Genomic DNA, 24,751 nt, shown 5'->3' with positions numbered 1-24,751 from the left:
GGGTTGACTGAGGGCTAAGCTATACATACTGTTGGCTGGCACTAAACTCCATGTTTTCTGTTGTACCAGAAATGTCTGCTTTCCCTACTCTTTAAAAAATATTTTTATTTATTTATTTGACAGAGAAAAAGGGAGAGAGAGAGAGAGAGAGAGAAAGAAACAGGTGCCCCAGGGCCTCCAGCCACTGCAAATGAGACTCCAGACTGCGTGCCCCCTTGTGCATCTGGCTAACGTGGGTCCTGGGGACATTTGCAGGCAAACACCTTCACAGCTCAGCCATCCCTCCAGCCCGCTTCCTCTACTCTTGCCCGTGTCACGACGTGCAGAACAGAGAAGCTGTGCTGGAACCAGTTGGTGTCTGGGTAGTATTGTAGCAATAATAGTGTGACTGATAGTTAATGTTTATTAGAGACTCCTCTGTTCTAGCCACCGTACATGAGTGACTGCAGACTCATCTGGAATGGCAAGGCAGGAACAGTCACTGAGTGAAGGAAGCCAGGGAGTGAGCGTGGCCTGGGGGAGAGGTGAGCAAGGCCTTGGCTAAAGGGGCACAGGAACTGCTTACCACCTCAATGACCTGTCTGGTATTGCCAGCTATTACTGTTTTGTTTTTTGTTTTGGTTGCTCAAGGCAGGGTCTCTAGCCCAGGCTGACCTGGAATTCACTCTGTATTCTCAGGATGGCCTCAAACTCATTGCGAACCTCCGGCCTCTGCTTCCTGGGTGCTGGGATTAAAGGCAGGTGCCACCACACCCGGCTTATTTTTATTTTTTCATTTAGGGTTTCACTCTAGACCAGGCTGACCTGAAACTCACTCTGTATCCCAGGCTGGCCTCAAACTCATGACGATCTTCCTACTTTAGCTTCCTACTATGTGCTGGGATTAAAAGTATGTGCCATAACACCAGGACACTATTACTGGTTTTTGTTTGTTTGCTTTTTTTTTCTGTTGTTGCTTTGTTTTGTTTGTTTGAGATAGGGTCTCACTCTAACCCAGGCTGAGCTGGAACTCACTCTGTAGTCCCAGGCTGGTCTTGAAGTCATGGTGATCCTCCTACCTCTGCCTCCCAAGAGCTGAGATTAAAGGCATATTTTTATTCATTCATTCATTTATTTATTTGCAAGCAGAGAGAGATAGAAAGAAGAGAGACAGACAGAGAGAATGGGTGCGCCAGGGCTTCCAGCTGCTGAAAACGAGCTACAGACACATGTGCCACTTTGTGCATCTGGCTTTACGTGGGTACTGGGGAACTGAACCCTTGGTCATAAGGCTTTGCTGGCAAGTTCCTTAACCATTTCCAGTCCCTGAAGTTTTTTTGGTTTTTTTTTTTTGTTTGTTTGTTTTTCGAGGTAGGGTTTCACTCTGGCCCAAGCTAACCTGGAATTCACTGTGTAATCTCAGGGTGGTCTCAAACTCTTGGCGGTCTTCCTACCTGGGGTTAAAGGCATGCTCCAGCACGCCCAGCAAGCCCCTGAAGTTTTGAACGAAATCACACTTGTGGGCCGGTTTGTAAACTCTACTTGTTTGTTTCTGTGACCTTGACACCTGTCCTCTAACTGTCACCCCACATTCCAAGGGTAAAGCAAGCACAACCCTTCCACAGGGTGAATCAGTCTCAGGCCTCACAGTCAGGAAGAACTGGAGTCTTCCTGGTGGTTCCCAAGGTCTGCTCCCGTGTGAGGCTACCTCTCTGATGGGTAAGAGGCGGGCACAGACCCAGCCAGGGCTGGCATGCTGACAGAACATCTCCAGGGACAGTAAACTGCCAGTCAGTGTAGCGCCGTGGGGTCATTCAAGAGGAACGAAGAGTTGCAGATGTAAAACTCCCCACTTCCCTCTGCCAGGACTCAACAATGGACGTCTCTGTGCCCCTTAATAAAGTGAAGTCACCACAGAGCCATTTCTCACAATTGTGTGTTCCTTATAATGATGGGATATTCATGTTTGGTGAACTTTTTTTTTTTTTTTTTTTTTTTTGAGGTAGGATCTCGCTCTAGCCCAGGCTGATCTGGAATTTACTGTGCAGTCTCAGGGTGGCCTCAAACTCACAGCGATCCTCCTACCTCTACCTCACGAGTGCTGGGATTAAAGGCATGTGCCACCATGCCCAACTGGAGAATTCTTATCTTATTTTTGGTTTTTTGAGGTAGGGGCTCACTCTAATTCAGGCTGACCTGGAATTCATTATGTTGTCTCAGGGTAGCCTCAAACTCACAGTGATCCTCCTACCTCTGCTTCCCGAGTGCTGAGATTAAAGGCGTGTGCCACCATGCCCAGCTGAGAATTTTTTTTTTAAGCTAAGAATGTATGTTCATAGGAGATTTGTATGTGGAATAAATAGTTCTAACTTATGTGTGTCACTTGTCAAGCTTCCTAATGAACATATTGTGTTGGTCCATGGAAATAATCCTTTGGTCTTCCACTGGGCTGTGGGCTCCAGGTGTCCAAGATACATCTGTTTTGCTCAAGGCAGTCTCCTCAAGCACGTAGGGCATTATCTGACCTACAGCAGATGGTCAGAAAATAGCTGTGAGTTGAATAAATGAGGCTCAGAGGAGATAAAATTAGTCTTGGGAGCTGGAGAGATGGCTTAGCGGTTAAGCGCTTGCCTGTGAAGCCTAAGGACCCCGGTTCGAGGCTCGGTTCCCCAGGTCCCACGTTAGCCAGATGCACAAGGGGGCGCACGCGTCTGGAGTTCGTTTGCAGAGGCTGGAAGCCCTGGCGCGCCCATTCTCTCTCTCCCCCTCTATCTGTCTTCCTCTCTGTGTCTGTAGCTCTCAAATAAATAAATAATAAATAAAAAATATTTTAAAAAATTAGTCTTGGCCCATAAAACAAGACTCAGGGATTGATGAATTTGGAAGTCCATTCTCTCTCTGCTACACCTGTACTTTAGAGCCAAAAGTAAGGTGTCTCTTCAGACAGGGGGCATGGGCGCAGAAGCTGTCACCACCACGGGCTCCCTTAAAGGCAGGACTGGTGGAGATGGTGGTGGGTGTCAGTACCTACTGACCAAGATGGAATTCCCATATTCCTCTGGGAAACTGCACATGATAATCCCAGATCCTGGCTCTTGGGATCTTAGCCGAGAGTGGCAACACATGGAAGGCCCTCCGGGTTTTGCACAGGAAGAGGACAAGTTTTCGTTTCAGTTTGCTGTGTGACCTTGAGCTGTGAGGGCCCTTCTCTGAGCCTCTTCCTTTCTGCTTGTGGCAGATAAACAAGCTTCACTTATGGGATTAGGAGGTTGAAAGGAGACCATCAGTGGAACTGGCTGCTCAGTGATGGTGTGTGTGTGTGTGTTTTTTTTTTTTTCTTTGATGCATGTCAGCCTGAAAACTGCTGACACTGAGAACAAACAACCTTATCAGGATCTTCCAGGCTCCCGGCCAAGGGGCCCATCTCTCAGGCCTTTTCTGCTCTCCAATGGGTAGTAACAGATCCAGAGAGCCCTTATCTCTTCTTCATCTTTTTGCTGGAAATGCTGGTTTTTCACTCATTTCTGCTGCACTCGGATATGAGGGATGGTGGGAGGGGACCAACTTCTGCCTGGGTGGCGTGGTAGGGATTTTGCTTGGCGATGGGACTCTTGCTGTAGCTTACTCCACTGCCCAGCTGGCCTTGAATCCCTGGACTCAAGCAATCATTCCACCTCAGCCTCCTGAGTAGCTGGGACTCCAGGCACATGCCACCACACCTGGCTTTGGGACGTGTACTTGAATACTTTGGGAGGGTGAGGCTCTGGAAACCCTCTAGCTGTGGCCTCTTGAAGCCTGAATAATGTAACCTTTTCATCTACTGTGTTTACTTATCATAAAGTGGAACAATCATCATATGTGATATGTGTCTCCTCTCTCCAGCAACTACCTTGATGCTGGAAAACAGATGTTAGGTGTTTGTTTGTCCAGTGGCTCTGGAGTTGCAGAAGGTCTGGTAGAGGTGAGTATTGTAGTTACTGGGTTCCTCTGGAAGGTGTGGAGGAAGGCAACTCTATCTGGAATGAGGGTGCCCGCTTCTGTCACGCTATGGCAGCACCTGGCTTGGTTTTGGAGGGTGGGATCTAGCCTTCAGCTTCTCTGTTGGGTGGTGGGCGCAGCAGAAAACCCAGGGCTGGGGACTCCTTGTGGGCCGCGTTGTCACTGGCTGGCTTCACAAGTACCGAGTACCACCCCCTGAATGAGCTTCACTTTCCCATCTGCGGAGCGTGAGGCTCTCGTACTGTCTGTGGTCTTCCCTGCTCCTGGCACGCTCCAGGGTTGCAGTGAGTCATTTCACAAACTGCTTGTCAGGCGGGGAAGGGAGGGCGCTCCCCGCTGCTGTGCAAAACCACCTCATAGTCTACTGAACACTTTCAAACCCCTTGTGGTGGCTTGATTCAGGTGACTCCCATAATCTTAGGTGCTCCGAATGCTAGGTCCCCAGCTGGTGGCAATTTGGGAATTGGAGCCTCCTGGAGGTGATGTATTGTTGGGGGTGGGCATAGGGGGTGTTATAAACAGCCAGCTTCCCCTTGCCAGTGTTTGGTACACTCTACTGCCACTGTTGTCCACCTGATGTTGGCCAGGAGTTGATGTCCACCCTCTGCTCATGCCATCGTTTCTCCCTCCCAGTGTGGAGCGCCCCCTCGAGTGTGCAAACCAAAATGAATTATTCCCTCCCACAAGCTGCTCTTGGTCAGGTGTTTTCTGCCAGCAAGGTGAAGCTGACTGTAATACCCCTTATGCTTTTCATCCCCCTGGCAACTCTGGGCCAGGGCAAGGTCTGCATGCCCATTTACAGATGGGAAAATAGCATGAGATGCATCCTCAGGAGCTGTAATTTTTTTTTGAGAGAGGATGTCATCCTGAAACTCATGATTCTCCTGCCTCCATCTCCTGGGTGCTGGAATTATAGGTGTAAGCCCTGCAATAGGAACTGTAACTTGAGGCTGCACCACATGCTTTACTTGTATAGGTACATCGATTTGTTTTCAAAGATAAGCACATGGGAAAAAAAAAAAATCACCAAGAATGGGGCTGGGGAAATGACACCTGTGTTGCCAAGCCTGCTGGCCTGCCTGGTTGCCTAGGTTTAAATCCTGAGCCAGCCGTGTAAATCTGCACAAGCATCCATTCTTCTGCAGAGGCGGTAGACTCTGGCATGCCCATGCAAATAAATAAATAAATGCATTTTAAAAATTCAATAGGAACGGGGAGGATGTTTCTTATTGGCTTTTGTTAAATTTATTTATTGGGCTGGAGAGATGGCATAGTGGTTAAGGTGCTTGTCTGCAAAGCCAAAGGACCCACGTGAGCCAGATGCACACAAGGTGGCACATACCTCTGGAGTTCATTTGCAGTGGCTGAAGTCCCTGACATGCCCAGTCTCTCTCTCTTTTACCTTTCTCTCTCCCAAATAAATAAATAAGTAAAAGTTTTTTGAGGTAGGGTTTCACTCTGGTCCCGGCTGACCTGGAATTTACTATGAACCCCTCACTACTAGAACTCCCAGTGATCCCCCTTCCTTTGCCTTCCAAGTGGTGGGATTAAAGACGGGCATGTGCTACCATACCTGGTTTAAATAAAAAAAATTTAAAAAAATAAAAGAATAACATTTCTTGAGAGCCGGCAGTGGTGGCACATGCATGCTTTTATTCCCAGCACTTGAGAGGCAGAGGTAGACAGATCCTTGTGAGTTTGAGGCCACCCTGAGACTACCTAGTAAATTCTAGGTCAGCCTAGGCTTCAGCAAAACCCTACCTCAAAAAAACAAACAAACAAACAAAAAAAAAACAAAAAAGCCAGCGTGGTGGCGCCCGCCTTCAATCCCAGCACTTTAGAGGCTGAGGTAGGAAGATTGCGGTGAGTTCGAGGCCACCCTGCTATAGTTAATTCCAGGTCAACTTGGATCAGAGTAAGACCCTACCTTGGGGGGGGGGGGTAACTACCATCAAGCTCCAGCATGAGAGAGAGAATCCAGCTCAAAATGAGAATGGTTGGAAGAGAGATGGAGCCCAACAGCCGCCATTTTGCTCCCAGAGCCCAAGGCCAGCGTCCCCAGCAGCAGGCCAGTCAGTGCATGGGGCTCAGCAAGGGCCACACAGACATTTAGAATGAAAGGGAGAGAGGGAGAGAGAGAGAGAGAGTATGAGGAAAGATTTTCTAGCCTGGAGTGGTGGTACATGCCTATAGTCTCATCATTTGGGAGGCAGAGTTGGGAGAATCACCGTGAGTTCTAGGCCAGCCTGAGACTACATAGTGAATTCCAGGTCTCCCAGGACTAGCGCAAGACCATGCCCCCCTCCAAAGAAAATCACAACAAAATAAACAAAACAAAAGTACTTTAAAATGATAAAGCTGCCGGGCGTGGTGGCACATGCCTTTAATCCCAGCACTCGGGAGGCAGAGGTTGGAGGATTGCCATGAGTTCAAGGCCACCCTGGGAATACAGTGAATTCCAGGTCAGCCTGGGCTACAGTGAGACCCTACCTGGAAAAACCAAAAAAAAAAAAAAAAAAAGAAGATAAAGCTGCATTTTCATGTTCAGCACCCTAAACCCCCTCATATTGTAAACATCTGTTTCCTCTGTTCCCCTCCTAAACTAGGAGTCGAGGTCTGAACCAAGGGTGGTACAGAGGGGGCTCTTCAACTTTTCTTTTTTTCTGGGGGAGCGGATTTCGAGGTAGGGTCTCATTATAGCACAGGCTGACCTGGAATTCACTCTGTATTGTCAGGGTGGCCTCGGACTCATGACGATTCACCTACCTCTGCCTCCTGACTGTTGGGATAAAAGGTGAGCGCCACCACGCCCGGCCGTCTTTGTTTTTAAAAAAGATTTCATGTATTTATTTGCATGTGTGTGTGTATGGAGTCACCAAGGTCTCTTGCTGCTGTAATGCCCATCTGGCTTTACATGGGTGGATGGAGAATTGAACTTGGGCCGTCAGGCTTTGCAGACAAGCACCTTTAACCTCTGAGCCATCTTCCCAGACTCTTTTTATTATTATTATTAACTCATTTGAGAGAGAAAAAGAGGAAATAGAGAGATTGGGCACTCCAGGGCCTCCAGCTGTCCCAAACAAACTGCAGATGCATGCACTGTTTTATCTAGCTGGACTTACATGGGTACTGGGGACTAGAACCTGGTTCGTCAGCCTTTGCAAGCAAGCGCCTTTAAGGCCGAGTCGTCTCTCCAGCCCATAAATGCTTCTTGTGTGGCCGAATGCATGAACCCAAACAGGAGGTCTGTGTGCGCTGGGGCGCTGCTTATGTAGGCTGTTGAGGGTATTTCAGTTAAAATGGGGCTAAGAGGAAAAGCTTTATTATAACCAAGCCACCCGCCCCTCCTTAGGCCTGGACAACAGGGATAGGGCAGGACGCGGGATTTGAGATGGTGGGTGATGGGGCTAGGGCACTGGATGCGGGCCCAAGCATCTGAAAGAGGTGGAGGTTTCTGGAATCCGAGCTGAGGTGTGCAGAGGCTACAGGTTGCAGAGACATGGGGGGGGGGAGTCACGTGACGTCTGATGATGGTGAGTCCTCGTTCAGTGTCCACCGCTCGGGGCCCAGTCACTGGTTGCGTGCGTCTAGCCCGAGGGTGTGTGTGTGGGGGGGGGGGGCGGGGAGGTGGGGTCCCAGTGCCCACGCCTCCAAGCAGGGGCCGCCCCAGCGCGGGGCGGGGACAGCCGGCACGCCGGGCACCGCCCCGACAAAGCCTGCCCTGCGCCCCTCCTCGCCGCCCTGGGTCCCGCCCTCCGCCGCCAGTGTCCGGCACGCCGCAGCCTATGGGAGCTGCCGTCGCCGCCTGCGTCACAAGCCGGCCAGCCAATGGCAGCGGCGCTCGGCGGCTCGTGGCTCTTTCGCGGCAAAAAGGATTTGGCGCGTAAAAGTGGCCGGGACTTTGCAGGCAGCGGCGGCCGGGGGCGGAGCGGGATCGAGCCCTCGCCGGCCTGTCGCCATGGGCCCGCGCCGCCGCCGCCGCCTCCTCCTCCTGCCACCCGGGCCGCGCGGGCCGTGAGCGCCATGGCCGTGGCCCCCGCGGGTGGCCCGTGCGCGCCGGCGCTGGAGGCCCTGCTCGGGGCCGGCGCGCTGAGGTTGCTCGACTCCTCGCAGATCGTCATCATCTCGGCGGCGCAGGACGCTAGCGCCCCGCCAGCCGTCGCCGGCCCTGCGGTACCCGTCACCGGCCCCCGCGACCCCGACGTGCTGCTCTTCGCCACGCCGCAGGCGCCCAGGCCCGCAGCCAGCGCGCCGCGCCCGGCTCTCGGCCGTCCGCCGGTACGGACCCCAGGGGGACCCTCCCCCCCACCCCCCCCCGGCTCGCGCACACCCAGGCGGGGCGCGGGGGCTTTGGCCCGGGGGCGGGGGAGGGGTGCGCTGGAGCGCCCACGCTGGGCGGTGCAGAGCCTGGGTTGGGCCTCCGGACTCCGCCCCGAGGAGGCGCGGGTAACCCACAGCCGGTCCCTGGTTTGCTGCTCGGTGCTCTGGGCCTCGGCTCGCCGTCGGACGCATGGAATAATGAGTCATGTGTATTCAGCTGGCGCCTACTGCGTTGCCAGGACTTTGGCTCACTTAAAGCCAGCCAGAACTCACAACTCTGCTGTGAGCTCTGCGCTGTCACGTGCCCAGCTGACGGAGGGAGGAACTGAGGCCCAGATAGGGAAGTTCTTGTCCTCCAGTGGGTCGCCCGGCTGCAGGTGGTGGGGTTGGTGTTTGAACTGGTGTCTGCTGGCTGGCGCCAGAATTGGCGGCTGAGTAGTGGGCACAGCTGCTTGGGGAGGTGAAGGCGGGGTGGTTATTGGAGACCAATGGTGAGACCCTCCTTCCTGCCTTGGTGGTGCACTGCCAGGTGCAGGCCTGACCCACCAGGCCTCTGGGGATAGGCCTCTTGACTGACTGTGAGGCCTCTGTAAGGGCGGGGTGCTGGGCCAGCTGCTGGTCCCCTCCCTCTGCCTGTCCTTCCATCTGCCATCCTCCCAGCCCCTGGTTACCATGGAACCTCATTAATCAAGCAGGCAGACAGACCCTTGAGCCTCTGGAAGGACTGGGTGGGCTGGGTCCCTGGGAAGTGGTTAAGGAGCCTTCCCCCAGTGCCTGGGGGGAGTAAAGATGCTGAGGACATCCCCCGATAAAGTCCCCCCTGATCCCTTAGCAGCAAAACAAAAAGCTCAAGACCAGTTCGGACTGGGGCGGGGAGCAGAAGAGGCAGCTGCACAACACTGGGAGAAGGGAGTGGAGGTCTGGAAGTTGGACCAGCCAGCTTCGGGACAGGGGGTGGGGGTGGGGCAGGCAGGATGGGGGTCTCAGCGGGGGCTTGGAGCCAATGGGAGGGACAAGGCTGAGCCTAGGACGAAGAGATTGAAGCTGGTCAACCGCTGATGGGGGTATGGGTGGCAGCTGGTCCCCGAAGCATCTTGGGAAGGCCTTCTGCCCCCCCTTGGCCCAATGCCCAGTGCTGCCTTCCTTCCGGAATCACCAAGATGCTAATAATAATAACAATAGCAGCTACCATTGTTTTGAAGATGTTTTGTGTGCCAGGCTCAGTGCCAAGCACTTCACCCAATTAACTCGCTTAACCCTTGTCACCAGCCTTCCCTTTTCACCCTTTTTATGGATGGAGATGTTGAGGCCAGGAGATGGTTGAACCCTTCCCCTAATCATTTGGCTAGGGAGTGTCTGTATTTCCTGAATGTTAGTCTTAGACATGCTAGTAGAGGTTGAAGCCCAGGGTGGTCTTAGGGGTCCTTCCTCCTACCTAATGAACTGAGGCTTGTATCAAGAGGGTCAGCTGACCTCTGGCATATATACTCCTGGAGCCTGTTCCTGCTTGTAGTGGCTTGAGGCCTGGGGCAGTTCTTGAAATAAACTACAGTCTCCGGCAGCAGTATTTGTTGAGTGCCTCCTGTATGCATAGCTCTCTGCAATTCAGACATTCTTTCATGCCCTGCCTGTCCACCCTGCTTTGTCAAGGCTTTCCTATTCTGTGAGGCCCCATCTCAAAGATCAAAGCATGCCGGGTGTGGTGGTGCACACCTTTAATTCTAGCACTTGGGAGGCAGAGGTAGGATCACAGAGTTCGAGGCCACCCTGTGACTACCTAGTGAATTCCAGGTCAGCTTGGGCTAGAATGAGACCCTACCTTGAAAAACAACAACACACACACATATGTAATTTGCAAGCCAAGAGAAGAGAGAGAACAATAACAAAAAAGATCAAAGCACAACCTGGGTGTGGTGGCATACCCCTTCATCTCATCCTGCTGGAGGGTGGGCTAGTCTGGGACTACAGAGTGAGTTTCAGGTCAGCCTGGGCCAGAGTGAAACTCTGCCTTGAAAACCAAACCAAAAACACTGTAGAGGCAGGAGGATCTCCATAAGTTCAAGACCAGCCTGGTCTACATTGCAAGTTGAAAGCAGACAGGGATATATATATATATATATATATATATATATATATATGGTGATACCTTGTCTCAGAAAATTAGTTAATTAAAGGCATAACATGGAAAAATAAAAACAAACAAAAAAAGCCTATCACAGCTTGTTGGCACACTCCTGTAATCAGTCCCAACAAGCTGAGGAAGGAAGGTCATGAGTTCAGAAGTTTGAAGTCATCTTTAGCTACACAGCCACCAAAAGGCCAGTTGGAGCCACATGAGACCCTGTCTCAAAAAAATTAAAGTTTCTTTCTCTTTGTTCAAACAGTATCACTCACATTGCTCAAAAAAGGTAATGATCTGCCCTGCCCTTCCTGTGCAGAAGTGCCCTGTGTAATATATTCTGTGATAGAAACTAAGCCAGAGAAAAGTTAAAAGTTTGGCTGTGGGGCCTGGAAGCACTTGCCCGTGAAGCCTAAGGACCCTAGTTTGAGGCTCAATTCCCCAGGACCCATGTAAGCCAGATGCATAAGGTGTCGTGTGCATCTGGAGTTTGTTTGCAGTGGCTGTAGGCCCTGGCACACCCACTCTCTCTCTGTCTTTGCCTCTTTCTGTCTGTCTGTCACTCTCAAATAAAAATAAAAAAAATTTAAAAAAAGTTTAGCTTGGCATTGTGATGCACGCCTTTAATCCCATCATTCAGGAGGTAGAAGTAGGTGGATCCTGTGAGAACAAGGCCACCCTGAGACTACATAGTGAATTCCAGGTCAGCCTGCCTACCTTGGAAAAAAAAATTTTTTTGCAAGCGGAGAGAGGAGAGAGAGAATGGGGTGTGCCAGGGCCTCCAGCTACTCCAAAGTCCAGATACATGCACCACTTTGTGCATCTGGCTTTATGTGGATAATAGGGAAGCATATGTCTTAAGCATTAAGCCATCTCTCCAACCCAATTGATGAATTTTTTAAAATTTATTTTATTTGAAGTAGAATTGGCACACCAGGGCCTTCAGCTGCTGCAAACGAACTCCAGATGCATGCGCCACCTTGTGCATCTGGCTTAAGTGGGTTCTGGGGAATCAAACCTGGATCCTTTGGCTTTGCGGGCAAGTACCTTAACCACTAAGCCGTCCCTCTAGCTTCTATTAGATTTTTTTTTTTTATTTGTTTGTTTTGAGGTAGAGTTTCACTCTAGTCCAGGCTGAGTGCCGTCAAACTCAAAGCAATCCTCCTATCTCTGCCTCCTGAGTGCTGGGATTAAAGGCATGCCCCGCCACGCCCAGCCAATTATGAGAATTTTTATTTATGAGAGAGAAAAAGGGAGAAAGAGAATGGGCACTCCAGGGCCTCTAGCCACTGCAAATTCCAGACACATGCACCACCCTGTGCATCTGGCTTATGTGGGTCTTGGGGAATCGAACCAAAGTCCTTTGGCTTTGCAGGCAAATGCCTTAACTGCTAAACCATTTCTCCAGCTCAATTATGAAGATTTTTAATCCAAGAAAGTATTGCTTGTCAGTTTTTGAGAGGGATTATGGGTTGCCCCAGACATTGAACCTACATGATATTCAACAGGTGTAGTTTACCAGTTTATTTGGTTTTCAAAATTTTCTTTTTTGGGGTTGGAGAGATGGCTTGGAGTTTAAGGTGTTTGCCTGCAAAGCCAAAGGACCTAGGTTCAATTCCCCAGAGCCCACGTAATGCACAAGGTGCTGTTCGTGTCTGGAGTTTGTTTGCAGTGGCTAGAGGCCCTGGCACGCCTATTCTTTCTCTGCCTCTCTTAAATTTTTTTTTTTCTTTTCTTTATGTGTATATGTGTGTATAGGCACACAGTTTAGGTCAGAGGAATTGTCTGTGCTCCTGCTCCACCTTTTTTTTTTTTCCTTTATTTTTTGGTTTTTTGAGGTAGAATCTCACGGTAGTCCAGGCTGACCTGGAATTCACTGCATAGTCTCAGGGTGGCCTGGGACTCACAGCTATCCTCCTACCTCTGCCTCCCAAATGCTGGAATTAAAGGTGTGCACCACCATGCCTGCTCCCCTACCCCCACACCAAGTAGGGTCTTGGTCTAGCCCAGGCTGACCTGGAATTCACTATGTAGTCTCAGGGTGGCCTCAAAGTTACAGGGTTCCTGCCTTTGCCTCCTGAGTGCTAGGATTAAAGATGTGCCCCACCACGCCCAGCGTGGCATGGTTTCCTACCACTGCCTGCAAGTGGCTTTATGTGGCTGTTGGGGAATTGAACCCAGGTTGTACCTGGGCCAGCAGGCTTTGCAAGCAAGTACACTTAAGTCACTGAGCCAACTCCCCAGCCTGAATTCTAGGACACCAGTTCTGGCCCCTTCCTTGGATGGATGGGAGAACCATTCCCAAGTTTTCACCTCTGAAGCTCAGTGCAGGATTATCTAGAGAGCAGTGACAAAATGGGTATTTGCTTGAGCCCTTGCTCAAGGGTGGGCAAGGGTCTGGTACCAGGGAACAGGCCAGGGAGCAAGGCTAGGAAAGGTACATGTCTGGCTATCCTGGCGGCGGGGGCGGGGGAGTGTCTTTGCTCTAGACAGGGCTTGGGGTACAAATCCCAAAGTCTTCCTGTCCACAGGTCCTCCCTAGGTGAGGCCTCAGCACCTGCTGTAGGGTGCTTGGACAGTTGATGAGCACTGCGGGAAGCAGTTACAGTGCTTAGCATACAGGGAGCGGCTGCCAGCGTGTACGCCTCCATTCCTCTGCTCCTAGCACGCTGAGAGAGGACTGTGGCCCCACAGCGTGTGTGGAGTCAGTCCATTCAGCCCACGGCAGACGCCCAGCCCCGTGGTAAGAATTTGTAGTGAGAGACAATGCGGGGGAAAGGCCGCATTTGGGGCAATCAAGAGAAGAGGTGATCAGGGCATGCCTTTAATCTCAGCAAAGGTTGAGTTCGAGGCCACCCTGAGACTATATAGTGAATTCCAGGTCAGCCTGGGCTAGGGCGAGATCCTACCTCAAAAAAACAAACAACAACAACAAAAAAACCAGAGAGAGAGAGAGAGAGAGAGAGAGAGAGAGAGAAGAGCTTTCTATTTAGTGATGGGTAAGGGTTCTCTGCCAGTGGAAGTTGTAGGTGTGAGGAGGGAGGGGCGTGGGTTGGGAAAAGCCCACCTTACAGAAGTTCACATTAACAGGCATGTCAGAAGAGGGTAAAGATGACAGCAGACCAGGAGAAAGGTCTACTGCTGTGGAGGGAGACCAGTGCTGAGACTGCTAGGCAGTTGGTCAGAGGGTGATTGACGACTGGAGAGTTCTTGGCAACCGGATATGACAAGGGTGCTGGTGAGCCAAGCTGAATAGGGTCTAGTTCAGAATGCTCTGGCTGGAAGAGGCCACAGTAAGTCTGGTCCATTAAGGACCAGACTTGTCTTGGCATTTGTGTGAGTGTGTGTGTGTGTGTGTGTGTGTGTAAGCCAAGAAGTCAATGTTGAGTGTCTTCCTCAGTCTTTTGTTTGTTTGTTTGTTTTTCAAGGTAGGGTCTCGCCCTAGCCTAGGCTGACATGGAACTCACTATGTAGTCTCAGGGTGGCCTTGAACTCATGGCGATCCTCCTACCTCTGCCTCCCGAGTGCCAGAATTAAAGATGTGCGCCACCATACCCAACATCTTATCTTATTTATTTATTTATTTTTAAATTTTCTTGTTCATTTTTATTTATTTATTTATTTGAAAGTGACAGAGAGAGAGAGAGAGAGAGAGAGAGAGAGCGAGCTATATATAGAGAGAGAATGGGCATGCCAGGGCCTCTAGCCACTGCAAACGAACTCCAGATGCGTGTGCCCCGTGGTGCATCTGGCTAACATGGGTCCTGGGGAATCGAGCCTCGAACCGGGGTCCTTAGGCTTCACAGGCAAGCACTTAACTGCTAGGCCATCTCTCCAGCCCTTATTTTATTTATTTTTTTCACTGAACCCAGAGGTCACAAATTTGGCCAGACCAGCTAGCTAATTTACCATGGAATTTTGTCTCTGCCTTTTAAGTGCTGGGATTACAGGTGTGTGCAGCTACCCTTAGCACTTACGAGGGTGCTGGGGACCTGGACGTAGATCCCTATGTTGGTGTAAGTGGTTTACCACCTGAGCCCAGCCCCCAGTCAGGGTACCTGTGGGACTTCAGGATAGTCTCCATCCCTGGGTGCCTGACCTAAGCAGAAGGCATGGAGATTAGGAGCCCAGGCTCTCTCTCAGACAATGCCTGGGAAGGAGTCCTGGCTCTGCCACTCACTGGCTGTGTGATCTCGGGTGCCAGTTGCTTTATCTGTACAGTGGCACCCTTTTCATAGCAGAGTAGATTGATGTGTACAAAGCACCACCAGCTGTTGTCCGTAGTGACAGATGAGTAGATAAAGTTAAAAGTCTGTGGCTGGAGAGACTTAGCGGTTAAGGTGTTGGCCTGCAAAGCCTAAGGACCCAGGTTCGATTCCCCAGTACCCATGTAAAGCCGGATGCACAAAGTGGCACATGTATCTGGAGTTAGTTTACAGTGCTTGGCACCCCCAGTGTGCCCATTCTCTCTGTCTGTCTCTCTGCTTGCAAATAAATTAGTTATTAAAAATAAATGTAGGAGGCCGGGTGTGGTGGCGCATGCCTTTAATCCCAGCACTTGGGAGGCAGAGGTAGGAGGATCACCATGAGTTCGAGGCCACCCTGAGACTCCATAGTGAATTCCAGGTCAGCTTGAGCTAGAGTGAGACCCTACCTTGAAAAACCAAAAAAAAAATAAAATAAAATAAAAAATAAATGTAGGGCTGAAGAGATGGCTTAGTGGTTAAGCACTTGCCCGTGAAGCCTAAGGACTCTGGTTCGAGGCTTGATTCCCCAGGACTCAGGTTAGCCAGATATACAAGGGGGTGCACATGTCTGGAGTTTGTTTGCAGTGGCTGGAGGCCCTAGCGTGCCCATTCTCTCTCTCTCTGCCTCATTCTCTGTTACTCTCAAATAAATAAATAAAAATGAACAAAAATAATTAAAAAAAAATTTAAGAACCTGAGGAATTGTGGAGATGGCTCAGCAGTTAAAAGGACCTGCTGGTCTGGGTTTGATGCAGGTAAAGCCATATGCACAAAATGGCACACACAGCAGCCGGAGTGCCCATTTTCTCTCTCTCAAACAGAGAGCATGGGGGTAGGGGCCTCTCAGTGCTCAGGAGGCACAGGGGTCAGAATGTTGCCCTGATGGTAATCAGAGGTCATGACTAAGGCTGCAGGATCGGCTTCCAAGTTTGCTGTGCTCTTCCTCACCTAGAGGGGTGCTCGGTTCTTCCACTGCGGCTCGTCTCTGGGGTCACTCGAATGTCTGTGGTATGGCGGAAAGCAGGCAACGAGGAAGCCCCAGTGCCTGTGTGACCAGCCTCAGAACTAGCATACCGTCATGTCCTCCACAAGGTTCTGATCTGGCCTACATTTAAGGGGAAGAAGGTTAGCTTTCATCTTTAGAAAGAAGTACCAAAAAGTTTGCAGCCCAGTGTGCTGGAACATGCCTGTCATCCTACTAATTGAGAGGTGGAGGCAGGAGGATTATGAGCTCAAGGTCGCCCTCTACTACATAGCAAGTTGGAGGCCAGCCTGGGCTAAGTAGTGAGACACCTCCCCCCATCTAAAAACACAAAACAAAGAAAATAAAAAAGTTGGCAGATGTGCGGCCTGAGCTCTGGTAGATTGTGGCTTAGCATGCACAAGGGCCTGTGGTTTCAGTCCCCAGCTTCACAATGTTTTTCTTTGCAGATGTGTTTAAAAACTCCAAAATAAAGAATTAAAACCACAAAGTGGCACACGTGTCTGGAGTTTTTCAGCTGCAGGGGGTCCTGGTGTGCCCATACTCACTTTCTACTTGCAACTAAATAAATAAACATTAAAAAAAAAAAAAGCTAGGTGTGGTGGTACATGCCTTTAATCCCAGCACTCAGGGAGGCTGAGGTAGGAGGATCACCATGAGTTCAAGGTCACCCTGAGACTACATAGTGAATTCCAGGGCAACCTGGGCTAGATTTGAGACCCTAACTCGGAAAACAAAACAACCACAACAAAACACCACCAGGTCACCTCAGGGGGCCAGAGGTGGAGCTAAGACTTGAACTCTGGTTTTTGGCCTTCCATTTGAATTAATGGTGTGGTAGCATTGTAACCCTCAGGAGTCCAAGCCCTCAGTCAAGCATTCTGTGGTCCACTCCTTGCCACTGGCATTCTCCCATGATTTCTACTGCAGGTGAAGCGGAGACTGGACCTGGAAACTGACCATCAGTACCTGGCTGAGAGCAGCACCCCATTCCGGGGCAGAGGCCGCCACCATGGGAAAGGTACTATGGGATTTCCAGTGGACAAGACCCTCTGGGCGTGTGGATAGACATTCATGCAGACTAACGTTTTGCTAGTCAGGCCTGTGCCTGTGCCTGGTCTCTGGGGGCTCACCAGGCAGCTGATAAGGCTTCCTTGGGTCCTGGAGGTAGGGAGCTCCCCAACCAGAAGAGGAACGCTGTGGTTGGCAAGCAGCGGCCACAGGACCTCTCTGGCCTGAACAAGGAGGAGCCATCTATATACGCCCACCCTCAACCCCGTACTGGCCTGGCTGGGAGGGGGTTGAGGGCTGAGGGGCCCTACCTTGTCTGACCCTCCCGTGGCAGGTGTGAAGTCCCCAGGGGAGAAGTCACGCTATGAGACCTCGCTCAATCTGACCACCAAACGCTTCCTGGAGTTGCTGAGCCGCTCAGCTGATGGTGTTGTTGATCTGAACTGGGCTGCTGAGGTGCTGAAGGTGCAGAAGCGGCGCATCTATGACATCACCAACGTCCTTGAGGGCATCCAGCTCATTGCCAAGAAGTCCAAGAACCATATTCAGTGGCTGTAGGTATCAGCCGGGTAGGGGTGGCGGGGGTGGGGGGGCGGACAGGTGCCTGCCTGTGGCTTCATGCATTCTTGTCTAACAGCTGGGAAATGGAGGTCGGGAGAGATGGCTTCCCTACGGTGACAGATGGAGAGAGGGACTCGGATCTTACCTGTCTAGTTCCCTGCAGTACCCACCCAGGGGTTAGGTAGAGGACATTTTTATTCCTCTACAAGGTCTCCTGTGCCCCTTTCCCAGCATTCACTGCCTGCTCTTGAGCCACCATGTGACCTCCACTCCAGCTTTCTGTGTCATTCAGTGGTGTCTATGCCATTGTTTACTTACCTGGTCCCTTAGTAGGGACACGTAGGTATTTGTTGACAGATTAGGCTTTTAGCCTTCACCAGTCTAACTTGGAGCCCAGCTGGGGAGCCAGGGCCAGGGAGGAAAAAGGGTTCGCCTATGTCTCACAGGATAGTGGCAGTGGCAGATTGTCCTGAGGGTCAGGGCAGATGGACAGAGGGGCCAGGAGCAGCTAACTCTCCAGGTGCCTCCCACAGAGGCAGCCACACCGTGGTGGGGATCAGCAAGCGGCTTGAAGGCTTGACCCAGGACCTCCAGCAGCTGCAGGAGAGCGAGCAGCAGCTAGATCGCCTGATGCACATCTGCAGCACGCAGCTGCGGCTGCTTTCTGAGGACTCTGACAGCCAGCGATATCCTTGGATTGGTCAGGGGGCATGGTGGGCAGGTTTGGCAGGTGGGGTCCCCACCCAAGTGGGACTAGAGAGGTTACTTTGGGTTCTGGATTCAGGAGAGGGTTCTGGCTTTGGATGCATGTTCTGGCTTAGGGTTTATGCCATGTGATAGATGATGGGCGAGTTACCTAACCTCTATAGGCCTCAACTTTATCTATAAAAGAAGATGGTCATACCCAGTTACAAAATTGTGTGTATTAAGCAATTCTGGGGGCTGGAGAGGATGGCTTAGTGGTTAAGGCGTTTGCCTGCAAAGCCAAAGGATCCCGGTTCAGTTCCCCAGGACACAAGTAAGCCAGATGTACACGGAGGTGCATGCATCTGGAGTTCGTTTGCAGTGGCTGGAAGCTGTGGGGCATTCTTTCTCTCAAATAAATCAAAATAAAATATGTTTTAAAATCTGGCATGGTAGTACGCCCTTGTAACCCTAGCTCTCAGGTAGATGAGTCAGGGAGATCAGGAGTTCAAGGCCACACTAGACATGGTGATACAGGTCAGTAATCTCTGCTCTTGAGAGGCAGAGGCAGGTGGATCACAGCAAGTCTGAGGCCAGCCTGGGCTACATAGTGACACCTTGTCTCAACACAAAGAAGGGCTGGAGAGATGGCTCAGTTAAAGGTGCTTGCTTGACAAGCCTGATACCCTGGGTTCATTTCCCTGGTATCTGTAAAACCAGATACACAAAATGAAGCATGTGTCTGGAGTTCATAAATATTTTATTTATTTATGTGAAAGAGAGATGGAGAGAATGGGCACACCAGGGCCTCCAGCCACTGCAAACAAACTCCAGATGCTGCCTTGTGCATCTGGCTTACATAGGTACTGGGGAATCAAACCTGGGTGTTTAGGTTTCACAGGCAAGTGCCTTAACTGCTGAGCCATCTCTCCAGCCCCCATTTAAAAAAAAAAAATTTTTTTTTAGGGCTGGAGGGATGGCTTAGTGTGTTTATTGTATTTGCTTGCAAAGCCAAAGGACCTAGGTTCAATTCTTCAGGGCCCACAATAGCCAGATGCACAAAGGGGCGCGTGTGTCCAGAGTTTGTCTGCAGTGGCTGGAGGTCCTTGCGTGCCCATTCTCTTTCTCTCTCAAATAAATAAGTAAAAGTAAAAGATATTTTATTTGACTGGGCGTGGTGGTACATGCCTTTAATCCCAGCACTTGGGAGGCAGAGGTAGTAGGATTGCCATGAGTTCAAGGATACTCTGAGACTACTGAGTGAATTCCAGGTTAGCCTGGGCTAGAGTGGGACCATGCCTTGAAAAACAAAACAAAAAACAGTTATTTATTTTAGAGAAAGAAAGAATGAAGCAAATAAACTCCAGAGCCACTGCAAATGAACTCCAGACACGTGTACCACTTTGTGCATTTGGTCTACATAAGTCCTGGGGAATTGAACCTGGGTCTTTATAGGCTTCACAGGCAAGTGCCTTAACCGCTAAGCCATCCCCCCAGCTCCAAACATTGTTTTCAATACTTTTATTTATTTATTTGAGCATATGGTCAACCAGGGCCTCTTGCCACTACAGATGAATTCCAGATGCGTGTGTCACTTTGTGTGCCTGGCTTTTTGTGGTTATGTAGATTGAAACCTGGACCGACAGGCTTTGAAAGCCAGTGCCTTTAACAGCTGCCAGCTCAAACATTTCTTTCTTTTTCTCTCTCTTTCTTCCTTCCCTCCCTCTCTCCCTCTCTCTCTCTGTGAAAGTATTTAGTGTAGAGAGACTGAGAATGGACATGCTAGGGCCTTTAGTCACTGGAAATTAACTTCAGATGCATGTCACACCTTGACCATCTGGCTTTATGTGAGTACTGGGGATTGAACCCAGGTCATCTGGCTTCTCAGGCAAGCTTCTGAACCACTAAGCCATCTCTCCAGCCCTCAAACATTTCTTTAGTAGTCATTTACCAAAACAAATTTCAGGCCAGCCTTGGTGATGCATGCCTTTAATCCTAGCAATTGGGAGGCAGAGGTAGGAGGATTGCTGTGAGTTCAAGGCCACCTTGAGACTGCATAGTGAATTCCAGGTCAGCCTAGGCTGAGGAAGACCCTATATTTTGGGGGGGGGGAATTTTTTTTTTAATGAATGCTATAATTGTGTTTAAATTTTAGGCACAACCAGGACTGGAGAGATGGCTTAGCAGTTAAGGAACTTGACTGCAAAGCCAAAGGACCCAGGTTCAATTCTCCAGGACCCACATAAGCCAGATGTACAAGGTGGTGCATGCATCTGGAGTTCTTTTGCAGTGGCTAGAGATTCTGGCCCATTCTATTTGCCTTTTACTCTGTCTCTCAAATAAGTAAATAAAAACTTTTTTTTTTTTCCTTTTTGCATGCCAGGGCCTCCAGCCACGGCAAAGGAACTGCAGAAATAAGTACAACCTTGCACATCTGGCTTACATGGATCCTTGGGAATCCAACCTGGATTCTTTGGGTTTGCAGGAAAGCGCCTTAATTGTTAAGCTATCTCCCCAGCCTGAACTTTGTTCTAAAAACAATATAAAGTAATTAAAGGAGGCTATTGGCCAATAAATAGAATGGTATCTTTCCTAACAAAAAAATAAATAAATAAAAATAAAAACATTTTTAAAAATTAGGCACAACCGTCAGTTGACACCAAGATTTTGGTTCAAAGTCAATTCCCATCCCAGCTCTGGAGTCAGTTACTATAGGCAGCCATCTTTGGCTTAAATTGGATTGGTAGTTGGTTCCATTGTACAGATGTGGCCGTTGAAGCGCAGAGGCATGAGATTTTTGTTTTGTTTTTTGTTTTTCAAGGTAGAATCTCACTGTAGCTCAGGCTGACCTGGAATTTACTATGTAGTCTAGGGTGGCCTCGAACTCACGGCAATCCTCCTACCTCTGCCTCCCGAGTGCTGGGATTAAAGGCGTGTGCCACCACGCCCGGCATAGGTGTGAGATTTTTGAGCACCAACTATGTGCTTGGTCCTGGGGTGGAGGAGTTCATGACATGAGTTACTAGTTAACTGTGTGCCCTGCCTTGTGGGCTATCTTGGTTAGGGGCCAAAAGTCAAGTGGTCCTTGACTCTCCCAACTCTGGCCTACGTGACCTGCCAGGACCTTCGTAGCATTGCAGATCCTGCCGAACAGATGGTCATGGTGATCAAGGCCCCTCCTGAGACCCAACTCCAAGCTGTGGACTCCGAGGAGGTGAGACCAGGGACCTGAGGCCTGACCAGAGCAGGCTGGGTTGGGCTGGTGGTCATCCAGGCCTCAGTTTACCCTGTCTTGTCTCTACACAGACATTCCAAATCTCCCTTAAGAGCAAACAAGGCCCCATTGATGTTTTCCTGTGCCCTGAGGAGAGTGGAGGGGGGCTCAGCCCTGAAAAGACCCCATCCCAGGAGGCATCCTCCGGGGAGGAGGACAGAGCGGCCGAGCCTGCCATTGCTGTGTCTCCGCCTTCGTCTCCCCCTGCCTCCTTCACCCTGGATCCCAGCCAGTCCCTGCTCACCCTGGAGCAAGGTAGGTGGGGGCCTTGCAGGTGGGCTGGCAGGTGTGGTAGTCTCCTGGTCCTCCTTGCTAGGCCATCCCTGGCCTGTGATGCACCATCCTCTCTCCAGAGCCAGTGCTGTCACGCATGAGTGGCCTGCGGGCCCCTGTGGAGGAGGATCGCCTGTCCCCGCTGGTAGCTGCTGACTCGCTCCTGGAGCACCACGCGAGGGAAGACTTCTCCGGGCTCCTCCCTGACGAGTTCATCAGCCTCTCCCCTCCTCACGAGACTCTTGACTACCACTTCGGCCTTGAGGAGGGTGAGGGCATCAGAGATCTCTTTGACTGTGACTTTGGGGACCTGACTCCTCTGGATTTCTGATTAGAGCTGGGGAGGGTGGGGGCAGGGTCTCCTGAGATGCCCACCCTGTCTCTGCAGCCTTGGAGTCCCTTGCCCCCTGGCCGTCCTTCCAGCCTGATCGGAAAAGTGTAATTTATACCCTCCTATCTCCAGTAGCTTCTGGCTCTGGGGTTTGGCCACCATCAGGAGGTTGAGTAGGCCAAGAAGGGAAGGATTCTGTTTGTGGTCTGTGTGTGTGTGTGTGTGTGTGTGTGTGTGAATGCACCCAACACCCCACACACGTGTGTGCCAGGGGTGAGTGGTGTGTGAGCATGTGTGTGTGCATGTACCGGGGAATGAAGGTGAACACATCTGTGTGTGCACTGCAGACACGTCCTGGTGTGTCCACGTGTGTGCATGAGTCCGTGTGTGCGCATGGGGGGGGCTCTAACTGCACTTTCGGTCTCCTTGCTCCAGGGGTCCCATGAGGCACAGGGTGGCCGCCTGCTCCCAGAGCCCTGTGTGCTGGCCAGGCCAAGTGGGGAGACTTGACTGACTGGGTTTGCAGGGCAGCAAGAGCACTTCTTAAAGGTTTTCCGATTGAAGCTTTAATGGCGCGTTATTTATTTATTGAGGCCTCTGCCAAGCCTGGGGAAGAAGCAAAGTGTGGGAGGAATGTGGGGCTCATACCCCAACTTCCTGTACGCTTGAGCAAGGGCAGGATTCCCAAGTTATTCTTTTGCCCCACCCGGAGGAAGCTGAGGCCTGAGCAGTTTATTTATTGGGAAAGCAATGGGGGGAGACAAGACTGACGCCATGGGTGGGTAGAGGGGTGATACCTTTCCAGAGGGTCCACCAGGGCCCCAGCTGCCCCCCAGGATGGAGATGAGAGGTGAGTGGGGACCTTCACTGATAGGGTGGGCAGGAGGGGTGGTTGAAGGGCTCCCCAGCCCAGTCTGAGTCCCCCCCCCATCGCCCCACCCTCCAATCTGCACTTTGATTTGTTTAACAGCTCTGTTCCCTTCTGCTTTGGTTTTAATAAATATTTTGATGATGTTTGAACTGGGTTTGGTACTCTGTAGTTCCTGTGAGGCTGGGGCATAAAAGATTGGGAATGTACATCCTTCACTCCTCTCTGCCCCTGCCCCAATTAATTCATAGCTCTAAGAAAGGAACACTCAACAAATTTTCCACAAATTTATAAAAAAAATATATTACCTGGGGCTGGAGAGATGGCTTAGCGGTTAAGCGCTTGCCTGTGAAGCCTAAGGACCCTGGTTCGAGGCTCGGTTCCCCAGGTCCCACGTTAGCCAGATGCACAAGGGGGCGCACGTGTCTGGAGTTCATTTGCAGTGGCTGGAGGCCCTGATGTGCCCATTCTCTCTCTCTCTGCCTCTATCTCTCTCTCTCTGTTGCTCTCAAATAAATAAATAAAAAATGAACAATATATATATATATATATATATATATATATATATATAAAATCTGAGTATGGGTGCACCAGGGTCTCTTGCCACTGCAAATGGGTTTCAGATGCATGCACCTCATGGTTTTACATGGGTACTGGGGAATCGCACCCTGGCTGGTAAGCTTTGCAAGCAAGTGCTTTTTTTTTTTTTCTCTTTCTTTCTTTCTTTCTTTTTTTTGTTTGTTTTTTGAGGTAGGGTCTTACTCTGATCCAGGATGACCTGGAATTAACTGTCATCTCAGGGTGGCCTTGAACTCATGGCAATCCTCCTACTTCTGCCTCCCAAGTGCTGGGATTAAAGGCATGCGCCACCACGCTCGGCTAAGCAAGTGCTTTTAACCACTGTCTCTCTAGCCTTTGACAACATTCCCCCCCGCCCCCTCAAGGTAGGTTGTCACACTAGCCCAGACTGACCTGGAACTCAACTAGACCCAGGAAGGCCTCAAACTCAGCAATCCTACCTCCGAGGTCTCCTCTCCTGAGTGCTTGAGTTTGTGGGTGAGAGAGGTGGAGGGGGCGCACAACACAGTACGGAACAGGGAAACCGAAAAGAGCTTTCCTAACTTAAAAACTGACCCTGTGAGTGTTTTTCTGGTGCGTACCATGGCAGTGCAGAAAAGAGCAGGTGTAGAAAGGCGCTGTGGATGTGGTTTGCTGCTGCCTTCCTATCAGTTCTGGGCATCGGTGCAGGTGGAACAAACCCGACCGGCTGTATTTGTGCCCATGTCTGGTGCTTGCTAGTTGGGATGCGTGTGTTCCCTCACGGGACTCAGGGTCTGGTGTAAATGAAAATCTTACTAGAAGAACCCCGGTGTGGTGGTGCTTGCCTTAAATCCCAGCACTTGGAAGGCAGAAGTAGGAAGATCAAGATCGTTTGCTCTTTGAGTTTTGAGGTCAGCCTGGGCAAGAGTGAGACCCTACCTCAAAAAGAAAAAGAAAACCAGGTGTGGTGCACGCCTTTAATCCCAGGATTTGGGAGGCAGAGGCAGGAGGATCGCCATGAGTTCGAGGCCACCCTGAGCCTACACAGTGAATTCCAGGTCTGCCTGAGCTAGAATGAGATCCTACCTCAAAAAAACCTTACTGGAAGAGACATTGGGGGGGACACCTGAAAGATCAAGTGGGGGTTATTAAGTGAAGCAAGCAGAGTGATGGAGGGCGGAGGGGAGGGGAGACATGCTGAGCCGGAGAACCAGATCTGCATTATATTAAAGGCCCCCCTCCCCCCCACGGACTGAAGGGAGATGAGAAAGGCAGAAGTGAGAGCCGGGTTGAGTCTGAAAGTACTGGAGAAGGTGACACCCAGACACCTGAGTCGTGGTCGTGGAAGGAGGCCGGGAAGTCTTCCACATGGGCATGTTTTTAACAAATCTTTAGGTGGGTGTCCCTGAGTAGTCCCCTATCTTAAGCCTTTTACACTTGGTCCCTCCCACAGCAATCTGGTATGTGTGGGGGGTGGGGGGGAGGACTGAGCTGCAGTTAAGACATCCAGAAGTGGGCTGGAGGGGTGGCATCGCGGTTACGGCGTTTTCCTGCAAAGCCAAA

At 50.7% G+C, this 24,751-nt stretch overlaps 1 protein-coding gene across 1 annotated transcript; it reads left to right on the top strand.

The window, feature by feature from the left end:
* Positions 1–7,986: 7,986 nt before the first annotated feature.
* Positions 7,987–22,760, top strand: E2f1 (E2F transcription factor 1). The gene is made up of 7 exons (XM_045156672.1): positions 7,987–8,256; positions 16,577–16,667; positions 16,992–17,211; positions 17,752–17,904; positions 21,002–21,116; positions 21,209–21,431; positions 21,530–22,760. Exons 1-7 carry the CDS (start codon positions 8,002–8,004, stop codon positions 21,778–21,780), a joined length of 1,308 nt encoding a protein of 435 aa, XP_045012607.1. The 5' UTR covers positions 7,987–8,001; the 3' UTR covers positions 21,781–22,760.
* Positions 22,761–24,751: the final 1,991 nt, after the last annotated feature.

The sequence above is a fragment of the Jaculus jaculus genome, chromosome 8, assembly GCF_020740685.1.
Source record: "Jaculus jaculus isolate mJacJac1 chromosome 8, mJacJac1.mat.Y.cur, whole genome shotgun sequence".
Taxonomy (NCBI): Eukaryota; Metazoa; Chordata; class Mammalia; order Rodentia; family Dipodidae; genus Jaculus; species Jaculus jaculus.
This window is presented reverse-complemented; position numbering and strand designations above follow the sequence as displayed.